Source organism: Panulirus ornatus, chromosome 4 (assembly GCF_036320965.1).
Source record: "Panulirus ornatus isolate Po-2019 chromosome 4, ASM3632096v1, whole genome shotgun sequence".
Classification (NCBI taxonomy): Eukaryota; Metazoa; Arthropoda; class Malacostraca; order Decapoda; family Palinuridae; genus Panulirus; species Panulirus ornatus.
The window spans coordinates 49,366,950-49,390,036 of NC_092227.1; the positions used below are offsets into that span (position 1 = coordinate 49,366,950).

The 23,087-nt window shown below is 40.2% G+C and overlaps 1 protein-coding gene across 4 annotated transcripts in view; it reads left to right on the forward strand.

The window, feature by feature from the left end:
* The window catches only part of LOC139766111 (serine protease 33), a 327,627-nt gene that overhangs the window by 277,244 nt on the left and 27,296 nt on the right, over positions 1-23,087 (forward strand). For all 4 annotated transcript variants that reach the window (XM_071694331.1, XM_071694322.1, XM_071694312.1 and 1 more), the window contains exon 2: positions 21,397-21,510. In XM_071694331.1, coding sequence (XP_071550432.1) covers positions 21,414-21,510 — 97 coding nt within the window. In that variant the 5' untranslated portion in view covers positions 21,397-21,413. The remainder of the gene's footprint in view (positions 1-21,396; positions 21,511-23,087) is intronic.

A 23,087-nucleotide genomic window follows, 5' to 3' on the forward strand; every position in this document is an offset into this window, starting at 1 on the left:
TGGGGGGAGGTCTTTGCGTCCCCATGGAAAATGCATGGTTCATCCTTGGGTGGGTTGTTGGGGGGGAAGTAGAGGAGGAGGCGGAGGAGGAGTACGCGTACCACAGCTTGAAAGAACCTCGGGCGAGACGGATGTCCATTGTGGATGAAGTGAATAAAAACTTTTCATTCGGTACTTTGTTCACAACTCTGGTACAACGAGGTGAGTAGATCTTTTTCATCTTTCTCGAAATCTCACAAGGACTGAGACCCGTACTCAGGTATCAGATTACACCGTCAAGTCTACTGCATCTTCCCCTGTCCTGTGACGCAGACTTGAGTCTTCTAACATATCAGAGATTCGTTCCCATTTATTCGTTCCTCTGATATCGAACCTAGAAGTTAGGTGATGATCATATCGAGAAGCAGCGCACAAGAGAAAGCGATGACGCTGGGTAAAGCTAAACTAGATAAGGTCGGAGGTCGAGACGAGAACGCTGGAGAATCGTTCGACGCTGAGCTGCTTAGAAAGTGTAGTTAAGATGTGAGGAACTCTCTACTGGAGACAAAAACATCTTTCATCATTCATACACATCTACAACAAAACATCCACCGCTCACTATCGTCCATGAGACGAACTGTAATGTACAAATTATACTTGAATTACTGACCACAGGCGATGGGGATAATGACTGATGTAAATAGAGTTCATATTCTTCTTAGATATATTCAGCACAAGGTTAAGGAAGCTGATTTTCATGTAGGTATACAGTTGCGAAAACATGATTGTTAGGGATGGTCTGTTTATTCATTTGTTCGAAACGTGATTATACTATTTTATAGATTTTCCTCACCTATGTGCCTCGAGTGTGCAGTGAAATGGGTTATATAATAATTTTTTTCATCATGGTTATATTCTAGTGTTATGATAAATACAATGTTTGTTCATTACATTCTTGCTGCTAAGTCTCCAATTTCCGAGAACAGTCTGAGATATACCTTAGGATTCGTAGTGCTTATATGTTGATCCAAGTTTCTTCTGGTGTGAGTAAAGTAACTCCTCATCGTATGTTGTCAGGTTCAGTGGCAATCGACTGACTGACGTTCCTCCAGTCAGATGTGATACACATATCATATACACACCAAACGTACAGTCACATATTCGCACTATTTTATGGATATGTGGACCCCTAAATCAAAGTGACTTTATTGGTTAGAATTACAGTTTTGGTTTATGTCTTCAGCCCTAGAGTTCGACGGTGAGACTCTTAAGTACGAGAGAGCGACCTCTAAGCTGGTCACTCGGGGGTCAGGTCAAAGATCAGGCCATTAGGACGCAAGGGTCGTGCCGTCGTACTCGCGAGATGCACTGTCGAAGTAATGGTCGTGTTTATGGCGGTTCAGCGACGTGAAGATTATCATTTGTTGCTCTTTTGTTGTGATCGACTCGCATCTTTGCGGAATCAAACACTACTAAACTTGCCGAGTATGAGAAAGAAGAAATTGAGTTCGCAGAGGTGGCAGTTGATATTAGAATAAACACGTTTGAATAAACACGTTTCTCTCTGATATAGAGGAATGATACGCGGGACGACACGAATTTTCTATCATCTGCTTGTCAGGTATAAAGCATTAAGCCTGCAAGAAAGGTGATGGTAGACGACCTCTATTAGTAGTGTGGCAAAGGATTGGATTCAAATGCATCTATTACAGATGTGTTATTCAGATAATGATATCAATTACATGATCTTGCAATATAGAACCCAACATAATTCATGAATTGTGAGGTACAAAGACGAAGTCTTAATAACAGGAGGTACTTACCTGTAATACCTCTTATGTAAGAGGTTCGTGTGGTATTTATGGGATCAGACCTTCGTCAGATATTTAAGGGGATCAAGTACCACAGAATGCCACAGTTTCCTTCTCAGCTCAGCGATGAACGACATCAGTAACGATCACAATCTTTACACTCGTGAAGATTAGGCCTTTGATCACGGGCGTACAGACCTTGAGCACGACCATACAACCCCTGAACACCAAGGTAAGACCCTTGGTCACTACGGTACGAGCTTTGGATATAACGCCCTAAACCTCAGCTCAAAAGGCCATGCCGTCATACCCAAGGGTCTTAGGGTCGTGCTCAAAGGTTGCGCCGTCGTGCTCGAAGATTGTATCCTCGCTTTCAAGGGTCGCATCACAGTGCTCACGGATGGTACCGTCACTTCGTGTTCAGGGGTTGTCCCACTGTGCTGAAGGATTGTACCATCGTGTTCGTGAGCCGTACCGTCTTGCTCAAGGACTGTACAGTTGTTCTAAAGGTGCGGATCTGTATTGTTCAAGGGGTTAAAACTAAGGGTGCACCTCTCCCAATGACCAAACCTGCTGTATACAACACTTGAGCAAACAGATGTTACAGGATTTTACTTGACTCGAGAAAATACCGCTGCCATACCATAACGTAACATTTGAAGCACCAGGATAAACCTATGTCCTTTTGAATCAGTTGAGATTAGATCATCTTAACGAAGTCTGCATCCCATTCCTTATAGTATACATTATTAGAAATTTACTAGATCAACCAGCTTCATTAACAATGAGTTGATTAGATGTTTTTGTACTGAATGACTGTTATATGAGGAAACAGTTACTGTGTGCATCGTTGACCACTAATTAACAAACTACCATTAAAACTATATATAAACAATACACATAAAATACGTGGAACAAAAGTTACTCTTTTAAGATAGAATACATTAGATCAAGGACGGAGAGCGCGAATTAGTTCTCCGGGTCAAAACCAGAAAGTTACGTACCAGTGGTGATTTTTTTTTTTTTGAGTCGAATTACATTTTTTACGATAGCTGGAGTGGGAGTTTTAAGGTCGATACTAGTGTTACGTTACCTGGGGTGGGTTGTTGAACAAAACCACTCTCTTGCGTTACTTGGAGTGGTCTTGAGTCAAAACCACTATATTACGTTACATGGTATACGTTCGTGGGTCAAAATCACTTAATGTTATCTACTGGGGGCTGAGTTCTTGGGTTCGAAACCATTGTTTCATGTTACTTGTTCGCCAACTATACAAGAAAAGCGAGACTACTTCATCTTTGAGAAATATTTAAATGTCACAACAGATATCTGTGTTATAAAAGCTACATGTGACACAAATCTGATACTCTTTATATATATACGTTATGGTATCTGTATTTTTTTTGGCAGGCAAATGACTTTGTAGATAAAACAGCAAATAGGCGTTTATATCGGCTTTACTAAGTTCTATAGTGAGCTAGTCAATAGGCCAGAACCCCATCTGGAACACCTCAAAGATAACTTTCAAAGAGCAGTGCACTCCAGTTATGAGTTGTGAAATAGAATATTTTTCCTCTTCTCATAACACCTGAAAGCATTATAGTTTAGTGTCATTAATCAAACTGATTGAATGACAGAGTTTCTCGACGCCATAAAGTTTTGATAGATTGAAATGATATTTCTTCCTGTTGTCGCACAGCCGAGTGGTCGAACATGTGTATAGAAAATAGACGTTTGAAAACAGGATCTAAATAGTGACTTACTGTACCTGGGACATTATCAGTAGCGTAGATCAGCAGTCGCTGCTTACATTAAAATATCTGTTTATGAGATTAACAAAAGACACGAGTCTCATTTTCAGTGTCCCAAGATGTTACACATTTCGTTAGTTTAGCGTCAGTACGATAAAGATCATTATAACCCAGCATGTTTACCCAGGCAAGACAAAGATGAGTAGGTATAGACTGACAACTCGTAGATGAAGCTGTAAACCAGTTTTAACATTCACACTTCTGGGCTCAGAGTGTCAAAGTTGAACCGTCTTTCTTGACAATTAGAGTGTTGCCCCATGAGCAGCGAGAGTGTATGTGGTCTTAGATTATCTTTAACTCTTGCAGAAGGTGTTGAATATTTTCAGGTTGGTGGATATTGCTTGACGTTGCCGATCTTAATGACCCTTGGCAGTTAATAGGCCTAAGACCCAAACAATGAAGCAACAAGCCTTACAATGTTGCCATTTCACACTGAGAAAAGTTTTTTTTTTCGAGTAAGTTGAGTAAGTTGTTGTGCAGTGCACTCTGCTCCACAGTTATTTTCTTATCATTATTAATAATCAGATCGAACGACCTGTAACAATATTATAATCTGATAACCTTTCTATGCTACGTCAAACGTACACATGAAGCTAATGTGTTAACGTTAAATATCATCTCTTGATACTTCTTGTAGATAGATGTTTATGACCTTAGAATATTTGCTACAGAAAATAACAGTACGTATGAATATTCCTTTACAGATGGATATTGATAAATATTATTTCCTACTGCTTAAACAATCTCCTGTTATTTCATGGCATACTCCCTACACAATATGCTATATATATATATATATATATATATATATATATATATATATATATATATATATATATATATATGTATATATGTGTGTGTGTGTGTGTGTGTGTGTGTGTGTGTGTGTGTAGTTCTCACTATTAACCCAGACCTGTAACGTCAAGAAGAATGTATGTGGTCATGGTAAGGACAGCAGTGTTACCACCAACATGGGAGCAGCACGAACGGATGAGTCTGATCATTGACACGGAATCCTCCTCCAACCCTTGATAACTGTAGCTTGAAAGTATTGACAGACGTGACCCAAATACTATCAAAATTATCATGACCAGAGAGTGTGTCCATGAGATCCAGGGGTGCATTTGGCACCCCCAACCATTTTACTTTTTTTTTCCATAGTGTTAACAAGAGTCTTACTACATTTTGCCAAAGAAAAAGAAAAGGAGATAAATTAATGTATCACTGGCTTATTAACTGCCATGGTCATTATGGACATCAACATCAAACTACATCTACCAACCGAAAAGTCTTTCCCACCATCGTCAGGTGTTGAGGATAATTTTAAGATCACATATTCTTTCACTGTGCATGTGGCTCTATATAGATCACGTCGTCAGTGTCTCATCCCAGAACACTTGACTGCAGTGTCGGTACTCGTATTGTATCTCTCAACATTACTAGTCTTCCTGTTCCTGTTGGCTCTGTCTGGATGACTTCGTATATTTACAGCGATATTCTAACTCGTCTCTTGTTGGACGAAACATCATATTGCCCCCTGGCTCAGCAGAGATTCGTGAAATGATCTATTTATTATTTTCTTGTAACAATGAAATTCGCTGCTAGGCTTCAAATTATTTGTAGTTCATATGTTAAACGTAAACTTTACTCAGAAAGAAAAAGAATATTTTCTATAGCTAGACCTTACCTAAACAAGTTCAAGTTAGATCTGACCATAGTCATTTAAATATGGTTGTTTCCTGAAGTGTAGTTAGATGTAGTGGGAAGCAAAACTCGTTGTTCAACAACGATTGAAGTAGAAAGTCAAACGTAATATAATCAAAACTGCGTTGTATTATTTAGGATGAGCACATTCTCCTTTGGTAAGGAATTATCAAGTATTCTAAACATTCCATTTGTACTAGAGTATATATATATATATAAATATATATATATGCTAGTTTTTATTTTGAAAATGTTCCCTGGTGCCTTTCATATCTTCACTATTGTAAAAATTCGGATAGTGCAGTGATAAGGTCTAATACTTCATTAGTAAAGTCTTCTCCTAAGTGCACATACACATTTCTGCCACGCGCTATGAATAACTGTTCATAAAAGCGGGTGTTACCAGACTCCGCCTGCTCGAGGTTACACCACACGTGAAAAGTCACCTTTGGTGAGGCTGTAGCATCGAGAGTACAGTCTCGTCAAAGAACAACTCACCAAAGGAAGTCTACAATTCCCTGCTACTGGAAGTAGCGCAGCCTTGTGCTTTAGGAGCCTTTAGAAAGGTCTTGGGTGATACCAGAACATTTTCTTGAAGATTGGTCCTGGTGTAGGTATAAATAAACATAAGCAGGGTTTGTCTGCCAACCGCAGAAGGTCGTTTAACTCGTCTGTGGTGAATGTATATCGTGATTTGTTTACTCATGTCTATGAATAAGTCTCCATGGCCTGTGGAGGAATCACAACCAACAACCATAGATGAAGCAACCAAAGGTAATCGCGCGAACGGAAGAAAGATAATTCTTGTGTTCTAATTTACTGTTACTTTTCGACCATGATTATATGAAAACAATATAATGAACTCTCACTTGTCCCAGAATTCCTCCAAAAATACCGGTAATAAGCCAGTTTTGAAACCAGCTGCCGGATGACGTAAGAGACGAGTGATGAACACACACACATGAGCGCGCGAGCCAAGCCATTAAACGCTGCTCTTGTCGTCTGGAGGACAGACTGGCGTGCTTGGGTTCGCCTTTGTCAAGAGGGATCATAGCAGTTTTATTCTTTGTCCTTCGGTTGATAAGTGAAAGCTAGGCCTCTGGATACGTACGTGTACCCCCGCTGAGGATGCTTCTGGTGGCGTGTGTCTCCTTCATCCAGCATGGAATATGATACTGAGTGAGAGTGAGGGTGTGGAGGAGGGAGAGACATGCTGCATTCTCTCGTGCATGTTGGCGATGCCAGTTCCTTCTTTTTCCCGTTTTTCTTTTCCTGCCACGCCTAGCTCAGTAATCATTGATCTCTCTCTCTCTCTCTCTCTCTCTCTCTCTCTCTCTCTCTCTCTCTCTCTCTCTCTCTCTCTCTCTCTCTCTCTCTCTCAAACTATATGGCACCTATTATGTTAGCTTGGCACAGGGCGATCATGATGAACTCCTAGCTTCTTGGCAGATGTGATACTAGCATAGCAATTCATCACATAGGTGCCTAATTCCTAGGAAGATGTATTGCATGTATAGTAACTCTATGAATACCAAGTATCGTAGCAAATACGTTTAGGTAAAAATATAGATTACACGGGCGTCTGGCATCTTGGTAGGTGAGTTTCCTTAGCATTTCCAGTCCTGAGAAAGACGTATGTTGAGGAAGCCTCCAGAATATGTAGGGTAAGGGAGGCGAGGATCATTCTGGACGTATGTCCTGGTTAGTTCTGGCAGAACATCTTATTTTTCAGCTGAATTATTTATGGATGTTAGATACACTTTAATGAATGGAAATAACCATATGAAATTTCATATTTGTTCAGGTTTGCATATTTTCCCAGTCTGTAATACGATGGTACCAAGCGCAAGCGTGATATATCAGTTTTGTTGAGTTTAGCAGTGAGCCCAGCTGTTCGTCCTCTGTGTGGCTGATCGATAAATTGGATACCTTCTTTGCCGTAGGATATATATATATATATATATATATATATATATATATATATATATATATATATATATATATATATATATATATATATATCTTTCTTTCATACTATTCGCCATTTCCCGTGTCAGCGAGGTAGCGTTAAGAACAGAGGACTGGGCCTCTGAGGAAACATCCTCATCCAGCCCCCTTCTCTATTCCTTCCTTTGGAAAAAAAAAAAAAAAAAGAGAGGGGAGGATTTCCAGCACCCCGCTCCCTTCCCTTTTAGTCGCTTTCTACGACACGCAGGGAATACGTGGGAAGTATTCTTTCTCCCCTATCCCCAGGGATGTATATATATGTATATATATATATATATATATATATATATATATATATATATATATATATATATATATATATATATATATAAATATATATATATATATATATATATATATATATATATATATATATATATATAAATATATATATATATATATATATATATATATATATATATATATATATATATATATATATATATATATCGTTGTTTAGGGCATTTAGTTACCCTTACCATGTCAGAAAACGATTTAAAACAAAATATAGCTCGAGTGAGATCTTTCAAAACGCCCAACACATGATAAGAGAGACTATGCACCTCATACATCCCTGAAGAGCCGAGAGCCAAGACCACAGCCTCTCTTGCATAATCGTAAGCAAGGAAACCAACTGGTCTCGTCCAGCTCCAGACTTTTAAGTTGGAGTCAGTAGTTATGTGATGATGGCCAGTTTGATTTATAGGCAAATTCATATTTCCTCATCTACTAATATTTGTTTTGGGAAGATTTGTATCAGATGTAGTTACATCTCTCGTTTCTGTACTGTTTTAGAAGTGGATGTTTGCCAGCTTGTGTGTACCTGGTCTGATATAACGCTACTAGATTCATTTGGAACAGGTGAGAAGAACAACACCAAAATGATAGTCCTTATGTAGCATTGACATGGAAACAGACCGAGCATGTAAGCGTATAGCCCCCTTGATAGATAAGACTGGTCACATGATCAACAAGTAGTTTGGTAGAGAGGTTACCAAGAGGAAGACTGATCACCAGCGTATCTCGCCTCATGGTTTGATGAGTTCTTTGGTACGGCCTAATCTCATGAAGGTCTGTTATCTAAACAGACACTTATGAAGGTCTGTTGTCTGTGCAAAGTTATATGAAGGTCTGTTATCTATGCCAAGTTATATGAAGGTCTGTTATCTATGCAGACACTTATGAAGGTCTGTTGTCTGTGCAAAGTTATATGAAGGTCTGTTATCTATGCCAAGTTATATGAAGGTCTGTTATCTATGCAGACACTTATGAAGGTCTGTTGTCTATGCAAAGTTATATGAAGGTCTGTTATCTATGCCAAGTTATATGAAGGTCTGTTATCTATGCAGACACTTATGAAGGTCTGTTGTCTATGCAAAGTTATATGAAGGTCTTTTATCTATGCAGACACTTATGAAGGTCTGTTATCTATGCAAAGTTATGTGAAGGTCTGTTGTCTATGCAAAGTTATATGAAGGTCTGTTATCTATGCCAAGTTATATGAAGGTCTGTTATCTATGCAGACACTTATGAAGGTCTGTTGTCTATGCAAAGTTATATGAAGGTCTGTTATCTATGCCAAGTTATATGAAGGTCTGTTATCTATGCAGACACTTATGAAGGTCTGTTATCTATGCAAAGTTATGTGAAGGTCTGTTGTCTATGCAAAGTTATATGAAGGTCTGTTATCTATGCCAAGTTATATGAAGGTCTGTTATCTATGCAGACACTTATGAAGGTCTGTTGTCTATGCAAAGTTATATGAAGGTCTGTTATCTATGCCAAGTTATATGAAGGTCTGTTATCTATGCAGACACTTATGAAGGTCTGTTATCTATGCAAAGTTATGTGAAGGTCTGTTGTCTATGCAAAGTTATATGAAGGTCTGTTATCTATGCCAAGTTATATGAAGGTCTGTTATCTATGCAGACACTTATGAAGGTCTGTTGTCTATGCAAAGTTATATGAAGGTCTGTTATCTATGCCAAGTTATATGAAGGTCCGATATCTATGCAGACACTTATGAAGGTCTGTTATCTATGCAAAGTTATATAAAGGTCTGTTATCTATGCCAAGTTATATGAAGGTCCGATATGTATGCAGAGTTATATGAAGGTCTGTTATCTAGGCAGACACTTATGAAGGTCTGTTGTCTATGCAAAGTTATATGAAGGTCTGTTATCTATGCCAAGTTATATGAAGGTCCGATATCTATGCAGACACTTATGAAGGTCTGTTATCTATGCAAAGTTATATAAAGGTCTGTTATCTATGCCAAGTTATATGAAGGTCCGATATGTATGCAGAGTTATATGAAGGTCTGTTATCTAGGCAGACACGTTTCTTAACTAGAGATTCAATGTACGAACGCCTTATTAAGCCATGGTCCAGCGGCTTTATCCTTGCATAAATCACGAAGGTAAAGATCTAGGTGTTTCTCGCTGATGGTGGATGATCATCTTATTGTGTTCGTCTGAAGGCATCTTACTCTCTGGTGACTTTCTTCAAGACACGTAGAGCAAAATGTAGTTCAAAATGAGGATGAACATTTCTGAGGCACCGTGGGAATATTATGGTCGCTTCGTGTTGAAGAATAATTTTTATTGTGCAAAATTTTCAAGGATTCAGAACGAGATGCCCTGCGGTTCCCCACCATCCAACACACACACACACACACACACACACACACACTACCACCACCATCGTTGCGCCGTGCCTCGAGGTGCCGTCTTCGGCGGCTCATTCACCCCTCCTTCACCGACTCCTCCAGGTTTGTGATTACTGCCTCGGGGTAGTTGTCTGATCTAGGTACGGTCCTCACCACCTTTCACAGGGGGATGACCACAGAAGACAAGTAAATAGTAAATTTCTTCACTGTTAGGAATTAGACCACATACCGATCCCATGTTGCAATTGTGCCGAACTAGGATTTAACATTCTCTGATGTAGACGAACTGGCAAAAGATGGCATTTGAAAAAAGTTTTCGTTCCTTGATGATGATTCGCTTCCGCTTAGAAGTACAAAATATGTTCCCCAGATGCAGTACTCCCTTGATTTACTGGCTGCACACAGCTGATACGTCCATCAGCTTTGTGTAGGTACCCACTCAGCCGTGAAGGGTAGAAGAAGAGACCAGTGAAGCCAAGCTTGTGGCGGGTTCACAGACCTGTTGTTGCTGACTTCACACCCACACAGATGCGATCCTCACGTTAGCTGAACCCTTGAGCGCAACGGTATACGACCTTATGAACTCAAGGGTACAGCCCTTGGGTATGATGGCGTGACCTTTAACTTGACCCTCAAGGGTTAGGTCAAATACCGGGCCATCATACTAGGAGCCACATTGTTGCACTTAAGTGGTTATCAATATGGATTTGCGTCCTTCAAAGTATCTCAGAAATATTGAACCAAATGAGTGTTGTTCACGAACCTTGTGTTCCAATTTTGAAACAAGACACATTCTTCATTGTTGCCATGATAAGGCTAGATCGAATCCCTCTCATGCCTTCATTCCTTGAAGTCACTCCTGTGGATATCAACATTCGGTACCTTACATCCAACACGTAATAATGTGCATGTGTAGATGAGGATAGTATGTTGATTGCTGAAAAAGGGGAAACATGTAACTTTATTGATGCAGGCAGCAGAAACGATTGAGCGCAAAGGAAACTCAATTGTCATATCTGAAAGCCACCGGCTGTGTAGGATGTTCTGTTCCCTTTCCCTAGTCAGAGTGTCACCGTAGATTCATGGTAGCACTCTGGCACTCACAGGAATCCAAACAGCTTCAGACTATTTGGTCTTTTGAGGACTTTTTTAATGTATTCAAAAGCTTTTTATTACCACTGATCGCAACTCTGCTGAAGAACAGGCATTAGCAACTGATTAGACAGAAATACCTTTAAAAGCGTTTGCAAAGGCCGCAATGCTAGAATTAGATTTTACAGTCATATGTCTTGTATTGCTCAAAGAGGTATGGACAAAGTTATAAGTTATCGTTTCAAGGATGAAGATGCAGTCTCTCTTGCTCCACTAGGCTCCTATACTCTTTTCTTCATCTTGTTTTGAGGCATTCTTGTGTATGCCTCACGATCTGCTGTACCTGGGCCACAGGGACTTCAGTCATGACCTTGTTCTGTTCGTATATTGCCAGAGAAAAAGGCATGAAGCATTTTTCACTTATTCTTTATCAAGTACTGGCGATTACCGTCCCAGCAAGTTCCCCAGGAGACATGTGTGTTGAAGGCCTCTTCACCTGGCAAGAAGACAAAGGACCCTTACGAAATCAGTGGGGAGAACTGGAGAAAACCAGTAATGATTAAAAGTAAAAAGAAAAGTAGCGACAAAAGGAAATGTTGCAATGGCTGGCTGAGCATCTTTTGCTATAGCGACCATGATGTGTACAAGTACTAAGGTAAGAGAGTTCCCAGTGCCATATGCTACTTTCTATTCCCCGTTCAGGATGACGAGAACATCCTCCCCTCTCTACCTTCCTCTGAGGACGGGCGAGGCCATCCCACAGCTCCCGATCCTCTGGGCCTCCTCCTCCTCCTCCTCCTCCTCCTCCTCCTCCTCCTGCCTCTGACGATGGTTCCTGAGAGCTCATTGCCCTGTGCCTAAGAAGTACCGGCTGGTTGGATGGGTTGGTTGCATGGGAATTTAAGGCTAACAGCTGCCAGGGTCGTTGAAGCCCATTGATGGTGACCAGCCGAAAGATCTTTAACACTTTCTTCAGGTGTTGAGGATAATTCGAAGACCATTTAACTCTCACCGTGCACGTAGTCCAGGACTGGGACGTCTTAACTCGTTGCTTAACAAGCACCTGCAGTCTTTACGTGAAGAGAATCATACAAGTGAGGTTCCACGGGTCGGTGTTAGGTACTGTGTGTTCTAGATCTACAAGTAGATGTTCACACGTTCGACTGATTACAGCTTATTCAGTCTCTGTGTGTGGGTTGCATATTTTCATTGACGACTGAGTGGAGATGAAAGGTCACTGTTTTGGAGTCCAGGTTTACATTCATCCCCTTCAGCACCATGAAACGACCCTTGAACACGACCATACGACCTTTGATCACGATGTTAAGACCCTTGAACTTGGTAGTAAGATCCTTTAGCACGACGGTACAACCCTTGAGTACAACGGTTCATCTTGACACCGAACGTCTACATATATACGAGTATAAACGTGATCAGCTGGAGCTCGTCAGCCATATGTATGCGATGACAGCCCGAAGAGGATGCATGAAACTCTGGGATGAAGCATTACAGTGTCTCACTGTGGTATGCAGAGAGAGGCATCCTCCGTGTGTCCTGTGATGTCATAACACATGCTTGACTGGTCCTGCTAGGTCAAGTACACACAAATCTATGTTGTCTTCTCGAAGATTTGTGACCGTTTCAGCGGTCCTCCCTACAGCTGTACCGGTCCAGTTGGAAATGTATATTTCCGGAGAGACGTGTAACCTCAGTGTTAAGGATTGGGGCGAAAGTCACCCCATGTTATACTTAAGGGTCGTAACGTCGTGCTCCACGATCGTGTTGAGGTGTTCAAAGGTCGTTCCGTCGTGCTCCACGGTCGTAAGGCCGTGTTCAAGGGTCGTACCGTCGTGCTCCACGGTCGTACGGTCTGTTCAAGGGTCGTACCGTCGTGCTCCACGTTCGCACGGCCGTGTTCAAGGGTCGTACCGTCGTGCTCCACGATCGTGCTGAGGTGTTCAAGGGTCGTGCCGTCGTGCTCCACGGTCGTACGACCGTGTTCAAGGGTCGTACCGTCGTGCTCCACGGTCGTACGGTCGTGTTCAAGGGTCGTACCGCCGTGCTCCTAGGTCGCTACTTCATTCCCTTGGAGGTAAGGTGTTGTTCTTTTCATATGTCTCTCGTGTCTGCTGTACTTCGTGTTACTGTGTCCAAAACAGGAGAATCTGTCGGCAGAATGGGGGGAGGGGAGGGGGAGAGAGTGCTTGTGGACGAAAAACCTTGACCTACATATATAGTAATGTCTTCCTGAGGAAGATGGACATCTCTAACGTCAGCTTAGATCACCTATATTTAGTTCCAAGATCGAGCCAACATGCAACGTTTGTCTTCATACAACGTTTGTCTTCATACAACGTTTGTCTTCAAGTAGCGTTTTTCATGCAACATTTGTTTTCCATCAACGTTTGCCTTCATAAAGCGATTGTCGTAATGCAACATTTGAGTTTACTGTTCCATTTGACTGAGAGTAACTTATATTAGTTACTTCTTGAATATGTTTTCTGTATATCCTCGTGTCGGCTGGGCCATAATATTATTTTTCACACTTTGTTTAGTTGTCGTCAGTTTACGACACAACAAGACACTCAGCGTCATGAGTTTGAAACACAACCACCTTCCCTAATGACGTGAGCTTAAGACATACCACCTATCACTACTGTGAACTAAGGACACGACAAAGCTTTCTACTCCAGTGAATGAACTAAGATTTTCTGCATCAACCTATCATCTCAAAAATGCTATTGCTATATTTTGAACTCAAACTCCAAGGAGAATGGGATGATAGCAAAATTTCGATTTCTTGTTTACAGAAACAAGACACATCCTTACATTTAAGTATTTCCTCGTAGAGTTTACTTCGAAGTGAAAGGTTTAGTTTGGTTGCTCTTCTTTGCATTCCCTCTAGTTTCTCCTCATCTTTGATCAGGTTTGTTGACCGGGAATGATGATCGTACTCCCTATCGAGAGACCTTAGCTTTACATTGTAAACACAAGCACTGCCATTGCAGAAGAGCGGTAGGGAATTTACGTTTGTGTTGTAAGTATGGAGACTAGGTGGATGAGGGGCAATGGCCTTGAAGGTGGTCGCTGCTGGAGAAAATGAGATAATTTGACTTTAAATCTATTTTCGGGAGTTCAGATCTGTGAAAATACCAGGAGACTATGGCGTATCGAGTCCAGTGCATGATTGTGGAAAGTTAAACCTGGAAAATGTATGGAAATAATGTAATGGATATTCCAGTCAGATATATTTAAGATCAGAGATTCTTTTTATATTGTTTATTGTAGTAGTAGGTCAGGTAGTTGCCTGTTTTGTGTACTTAAGATTACGAGTGAAACAAGACTCCCTGCCACTCAAAAAGCAAAAAGGTATAAAGAAAATATCTAAGGTATAGATTAGAAATAAGATATATCAGTATCAAGTAAAATCATGGAAGACTTGGTGGATTTTACTAGAAACTGATGTAAATGTACAAACAACGCCTGGCAGCGGTGACGTGTGAAAACCTGGAGCCGGCCGGTCTGCTGGCGGAATCTGGGACAAGGAAAGTTGGCGCTCGGCAACGGTCATTATTTGAGTCATCTCCCCCGTGCTCACTTTCCTTACTTGTATTTCCTGTTGTTTGCGGCGCCACATTGATTGCTGAAACTTCTCAAGATTAAAAAAAAAAAAAATAGGATCGCATGGCTACAAAGGAAGTGGTGAAAGTAAACAAATCTAGCTCTATCCATACACTCAATAGATTTTGTTTTCAACTAAAACTTTCTAAGTATCATCTCTCTCTCTCTCTCTCTCTCTCTCTCTCTCTCTCTCTCTCTCTCTCTCTCTCTCTCTCTCTCTCTCTCTCTCATTATTTGACCCCCGGGCCCCTTTCCCAGGGTTCCTGCAGCTTTAATCACAGCGCATTTGCTACTATCAGTGGCAGGGTAATGGTGGACTCCTTTACAGTGAAGAGTTCCTGGACGAAATTGTTCTCTTTACGTTCAGTGACGATGATAAACACACACACACACACACACACACACACACACACACACACACACACACACACATACACACAACCCGATTTCACGCACTGACGATGGTACAACCTAAACACACACACACACACACACACACACACACACACACACGTGTGAGTAATGAGGAATGATGTGGGGAGCAGCAGATGGAAGTGTGTCGTGTGATTATCGCATTTACAAGAAATCTTGAGAGACCCTCATGCAGGAGGACGTTTTCTGTCAGTAGTCAGAATGTAGGTCAAGAGGTTACTCATTACTTTTTCTTTCTTTCTTCTTCTCTCTCTCTCTCTCTCTCTCTCTCTCTCTCTCTCTCTCTCTCTCTCTCTCTCTCTCTCTCTCTCTCTCTCTCTCTCTCTAAGCTTCCTTAGAGTCACTTATCAAGTCTCAGCTTGGTATCATTTATCTGTCAGGTTCCAAAGCTAGAAGATGGAGTGATCAATGTTAATGGTATGTGAACTTGATCATCCCGGTTAGTTTAACTTTGGTCTTCTTGGCTGAGGGTTTGGTGAGGTTGGCTATAGAAGGAAAACGATCCAGCTTAAAAGTTACGATGTCTTAAATTTTACGTCTTGTTTAGGTTACTTAGGGTTAGGCTGGGTACGATTGTCAAAAAGAAAAATTATATATAATTATATAGTTCCGATATCGTAAGTTTGCCGAAATGTGAAATGAATCACAATAACATTTTTATTCTTATCTGACTCTCAAGATTAAGAGAACATGATATGAACATCTGAACATGACAGATTCATAGATTCTATAATTACCAGATGAATCATGTGATGATGACAGGTGAATCACTTGATGCGTAACGTCGAAGGTGAAGATTTAAATGACAGTGTTGATATTCGAAACGAAGCCACACACACACACACACACACACACACACACACACACACACATGCAAAATTACGTACGCTTACAGGAACGCACGCACACACACACTCAGGCAAACACATAAGAAACAAACTCATGCACACCCAATCACTTTGCACTGTGACACAAAGCGGACACAGTGTGTGTGTGTGTGTGTGTGTGAGCGGTACGTGTACACATGTACGAAAAGGTAACACCAGCGTTAACTGCTGTGTTCTGCCGCTAAACATCCCTCACGACGCACGAGATCATGTCCGACGCCACTCACTCAGCGTAACCTCATGCCGAGCTGGTGTCACTCTGGTTATAATGAACCCGCGTCTCGTTCTAAGCCTCAGTCGGTGGCCCGCGAGATATATTGGAGATGAAAATGAGGCGCTAGATTACACTTCTTGTGACACTTTATTTATGGATTTATCGACTTTATTTAGAGAATAAGTTACAATTATTGAGATTTCTAGAAGTATCGGTCACTAGGTTTCTTCTATAGTCTGGCGGGTGTCGTTAGAGCAACTTTCAATTTGGAATTATCGTAATTGTATCATTCTTTACAAAGTTCTCTCTCGTTGGTGATTTAGAAGAATTATGTGATTCATTTTTCTATTCTAAGACCATTATATCGTAAAACTAATTTTGAGATATATCAAAAAAAGAAGTCTTTTGCGCATGTGCGACCTCAACGACGCATGCGCACAGCCGCACACTCAAGAATTTGCACTATTTTGCCCGTGTCGGTGGCCAAGCTGTTCTTTCGGTATTTCAGATCTACTAGAAATTACTATTGATCGTGATCTGTGTTGCTAGATTCTGTCAACACATAATGTGAAGTAAACTGTGTTTATTTCCCACCAGTTCTGAACGTTATCATAAACGTACGCTACACATGACGTCGTTACGGTAGACTCAACATCGCAATTTCATCTCTGGACTTACCGACTCACCATACACAAGAAAAGTGGAAAGTGTCGTGATTCTTACATTTCTTTCGTCGGATGTTTGAAAAAATAAATTCTTGTTTCCAATATGTAACGACTCACACATGGTGGCTTGTCAGATTTTTCAAAATGGTTAAATAGAAAAAAAAGATATTCCCGCTGACTACAAAAATTATTGCAACAACCTCTTATAGAGTAGGTTGATTATAAAGTGGCATCATGATATCTGATTACTAAGTAATGATTCCGTTCATTGATTTGATAAATAGAGACAAATAATTTAGTATGGTTGCTTTAAAACCCCTGTGTGGTTGTTTGCCGAGTGGGGAAGCTAAGACCGAAACAAGATAATCTTAGTTGATTCAGCTGAAACTAAGCTGTCAGTTTCTCTGGAGGCAGAGTGACCCTTATTGATAAGCTACAAGTGTCAGAAAGTCCTTCTATGGTATACATAACATCTTGTAAAGACCACCTTCTTTCTTTTTCAACCGAGTTACATTCATTGGTCGTCATTGATAAATAATCAATTGATTTTGCGAATATCCCCCTTTTTTTTTTATTCATAACTGTTTCATTTTTCTTTGATGTATGAATTTACTATCAATTCTGTACAGTGCTGTAGGCAGAATCTTCTGAATGATTTAGGCTTTGAATATGAAACGAATTTATGATTGTGTATATATATATATATATATATATATATATATATATATATATATATATATATATATATATATATATACACTGCCAATATTGGTAATACATCTATTCTAGCACACATTTGGATGGATCACTTGCAATCACAATTAACACAATGAGTGAGGATGAAGTCCAGTTCATTGTATGAAAACAGAGCCTTGTGACTGAAGCCCTTAAGTAGACCAGTACCACTCAGAACTGAACTTCAGTGGAGTTATTCTACCCTCCCGTTACCAATATATTTAGGATAGCAACAATACCCAACTTGGCCACAACTCAGTGTTTCGAATAATTCCTTACCCGATGTTTCTTCGAACAAGATCGTGGCATTTTACATCGTTAATGGAACGAATCTTTCACACAAACGTATCTCAGACCATTTTCTCTTTCCAGTGCAGAGAAAACGAACTGTGTGTACAATAATGCCCCCATAGCTTGACTGAACACTTCTCACGGCGAGTTCCCAACATACGAGCTTTTGAATCCTCTTCCTCTTGACTGATTGCTAAGGCTCCGAAACACGTACTCTTCTTACCATGGGTTTTATTGATTTTTCTTGAAGTGTTTTAACAACATTTGCAATATAATTAACTTTTCATGTTACCTGCTCTTCATAGATTTGCGTGTGTTCCTGTACTTGCGCACAAATTCCATCACACGTACTGTCCGAAGTTTGTAACGCAGCATAGCTGACCATGTTGGCGTCACGCAGCATAGCTGACCATGTTGGCGTCACGCAGCATAGCTGACCATGTTGGCGTCATGCAACATGCTGACCATGTTGGCGTCACGCAGCATAGCTGACCATGTTGGCGTCACGCAACATGCTGACCATGTGGCGTCACGCAGCATAGCTGACCATGTTGGCGTCACGCAACATGCTGACCATGTTGGCGTCACGCAGCATAGATGCTCATGTTGGCGTCATGCAGCACACGAGAATTATATTGAGATATATCCGGACAGTAACGCTGAAATTCAAGATATATATCGTATATGAGCTGCTAAGAAAGATTATCTTAGGTTGCCATACAGTGTTTATTATTTTCTTTAGCTACTTACGATATATTTCACTCCACACTTTCCCTCATGACCCTGCTTACTATCGAGTTATAAGTATCATAACATCAAAAACAAAGAGAATCAACCAGCACTATATTGTAACCTCTAAATCGTAAAACTACCAGTAATTGGGAGAGAAATACACTATTAAATCCATTTCATTGGTGCCCTATTTCTGACCATTGTTAACATTTTCTCTGTGAGTATATCTTCTATCATTAAGAAAAAGAGAATATTTTCCGTTTATCTTTCAATTCTAAGAACTTTCTATAATAGGTCGGCGCTTTAAATGAAACCGAGAAAGAAGTGAAATATAGTTGATACATTGGTATATTTCATTTAATAGAAAAACTTTAAAACATTTAATTACAATCAAATAATTTATCACTAGAGTTGGAAATTAGAATTGGTGTCTGGCTCTCTGCTTCTCTACACGAACACTGACACACACCCACGAACACACAAGGAGAGCGGTGTACCAAAATTAGGATCAATAATGTCCTTTATTACTGTAATTTATCTTTAACGGCCAAAATCGGCTCATGTGTTACCAGGCCAAGAATGTCTTGCGGCCTAGTTCCCTGTGTCTTACATAATATGAGGTGGATAATGATCATCTTTCACATGTAGAAAATGGGATGCATTTTGACAGCCTTGCCCTTATAATTCCAGGTACAGTTCTCATGTATATTAATTTGGCAAATGGCTAATTTTAGCGTAATTGTCATAAGGCTCTGAACAGGTAGTTCCCCTTCTATTTCTTGATTCCCTGATTTATTTTGATCATACATGATTTAGAACATCGTATTACTTGGTAGAAATAACGCAACTTGGCTTTTTTGGTAATAACTTTCTCCGTCCATAATTTTTTTCTTTTTTAACTCAAGAGTTGTGTAACCGTTCTTACCAGTTTTATTTGTTATTTTCTCTATCTTGGTCTCTAAGCTTTGTTATATCCTAGCCTTTGTAATGGAGTAATGCGAGAATAGAACAGAAGACAAAAACCTGTGCTGTCAAGTGTTAGCAGATGTTAGGTTACTGTAGCAAAATTCTCGTTGATGTTTTATATGTTATTGATGTGTTTGTTTTCCATGTCTGTCGGCGGATAAATAAATCATGATTAACGAGATAGAAAGAAAAATCTGATATTCATATCAGCACAAAAATCACAGTACTGTAAGGACTGATTGTATGAATTATGAGAATACTGAAAATTCATTTATTTCCAACGAAATTGAGTGATGTGTCGTCATGAGGATTCTTTGTCTAAAGACCCTAAGAGTACAAATCCATCCATGAGAACCAATGTATTTCAGGTGTGTATAACTCTAAACAATATATTGCGAATTTGCATACTCCTATGAGTTGTTCTGCGGGTTTGTGTATCATTAAATGCTGAAACGCAGGTTTGTATGCCTTTAAATGTTGCAACGAGGTTTTGTGTACCTTATATGATGTACTGTGGGTTTGTGTGTACCCCTTGAAACTGGTGGTTTCTGCTGCTACACAAGACGGTATCGCTACAAGTGTTCTCATAAAAACCGATACAGTGAAATCAGTTGTCTTATGTAACCAGTGGATCTAGCCAGGCCACTTGCAGTAGCAACAGATGATGGGTTGGCTGATGTTCATCTTCGTCACAGACTGTGAAAGCCAGTCATTTCCATCGCCGGGTCTCTCTATCTCGAGGGGTGACTTGATGTTGGTAAGTGTTGATGTAAGGTAATGACCAGTGACCATGTAAAGTTATCCGCGTCCTCCCAATGATGATTTTATGATATTCTAGGAAATTTTTGGTTTTCTTGATGAAGTTACAATATCCAGCCAACGGTTGGAACATGTCTGTATGTACCCACTGCGCGGGGTGACCCAGGTAGATATTCTGCTTAATATTACAATATTGATCTATATTTGAGAAGTCCATTTGTTGATCTATTAGTAATAGATGAAGAACCGGTTTTACTTTCATCTTTGAGTGAGGAATTCTAAGCATCATCTTGAGGTGATTTGTCCGTTTATATTGTCATATAAGCGTGAACATTTGTCATTCAAATGTCGATATTCATTGAAGCATTTCTGTGATTCTTTACCTCAAATAATGTAAAGTATTTTCAAGTTAATCGGAAATGGAGAAATCGTTTGTGTGACGTACCTGAAAGATTTATGGAAATACAGAAGTTGCTCATTTTTAGTGATATCACATAGCATTTTTCGGCGTCGTTTTTCGCACAGAAAACGAGGGTAATGAAGTATTACAACACTTGTGAACACATGTACAACACATGAATACTTAGGTGTGTGTTACACTTGTGAACACATGTACAACACATGAATACTTGGGTGTGTGTTACACGCTCCTGCTGTGGTCTGATTTTCTGGGAAGGTTCCCGCAAAATGTCTAGTTTATGTCAACAATATTTTGTGAAATTTAATTGTGATTTGCAACAATAATAGTAAAAAAATCTAAGTTTATGAGGGACGTTTTATTTCCATAAATCATACAAAAATACACGTCCACGGCACTCGAACGTTTATTATTCGTTAATGTGTTTATTCTGATTTAGATAAAGATATACGTGTATTTTGTATACGATAATTAACTCTGTTTTTTATGCTAAACTATTATCTCTAATTTTCGATAACTTATGCCCAAGTTTGTTTGTTTCTATACACTTAATACCTGTGCATGAGTTACCCATTGCTGACATGTGTAATCATTTCTGTTTCAGGTTGATGTGGTGACGTCATGGGCGAAGGAAGATGGGGGGGAGTGCTGGTCTCCCTGAACAAGCTCCTCCTCCTCTTCCTCCTCCCTCTCTCGATCTCTCCCGTCGGGGCCCAACGTGAGTTGACGTCAGTTCCTCCCGTGTGTGTATGTGTAGCTGACATAGAGCTTTACCTTTGCATTCAAGAAGTGACCGAATTGGTAATAGTTACCTCCGTGACTGCTGCTTGAAATTTGATTCTCCTTCAGTGACCAGGCGTTTTAGAATGATTTTTCTTTTTTTATGAATTCCTCAAAGTCCCACAAACAGGCAAACCAAATTTATTGTTTTAATATTAGATTCAATGAGTTCATCAAGACTGTATATTTGTTCTGATGTATTTCCAAAAGAAAATGGAATCTTTCCAGCGATTTTTTGTTTTTTTAAGACTCAAGCAGGAACTAGTTCACACAAGTCTTTAGGGATCATCATGTGTCTTTCGATGCCAGTATCTGCTGCCGATCCTCATCTGGATTTACCTTTACTTCACATACATTTATGTCATAGATGTTCAGTGTTATGTAAGCGACGAGAGAACATTGTCAAAAATGTTCTTCTGTTCTTTGCACTGGGAAATCTTAAATCTCCATCTTTCGTATTTTCGTTGCTACAGACAGATGAAAACTGTCCACTGTACAGAACCTTGGTGAGGCTATAGCTCTGCTTACATATGTAGTAATACTCCATCTCGCAACAGAGATATCCATACCATCAACATCTTTAAAGACATTCAGAAAACCCTTAGCTCACAGATCACGTACGAGGCAACTCACCACAGGCAGACCAATGAGAAGGCAGGAAATCTGACGTTTTGGCCGCCACAATTGTGTGTAAGCGACATACTCATTCAGGACTGTCAAGCAGTTTTTGTACATTGTATGTATGACAGATGGTAAGGACTTTGGCTTAATGACCTCTAGCTCTTGATTGTCATTAAATCCAACAACATACAAACACAATCGTCGCCTCTTATGCTAGTCTAGATCTCCGAGCAGCAGCAACAGCAGCAGTAGGTGCGGTAGCCAAGCTTCCTACGGCTTAATGATCCACCTTCCAGTTACATCCCTCACTTTACTTGTATATCATGAATGAACTGTGGTACGTAGGGAGCGACGTACTAACAGGCTATCAAGGTAAACCACTGTGTACTATGTAGGGCTTGGCTTTGGATGATAGGTTCTGTTTTCACGACAAAGATCTTCTCATTGCAGTCCCACCTTAATATGCTTAGCTCTCAATTCTATGCAACAGCGCTGGACTCCTCCACATCCACTAAACAACCGACCAGTCAGAAACCACACTCCCCAGACTAACACGGGTCACTATTTCCCTCTCACACACTGGACATCACCCATCACTACAACACTACAAACACCGTGTCAGCATATCCCAAGACCCTTCATGCCCACGATGCATCTACCATAAAGAATACATGATTCAATTTTCGTGCGTTCTCTGCACATATACACACGCTACAGTCACAATACTTTATGACCTGTGGTCCTGGACGGTGACGTAGCCAGCTTCCTGAGTGCTGCAGGAGCTCATAAGGTAAGAAGGAACTCCTGGAGCTGGAAGAGGGGCTGTATCATTATCAGTGGACGAAAAAGAGCACAGTTTTGACCTGCATATCGCCTCGAAAATAACTTCCTCAA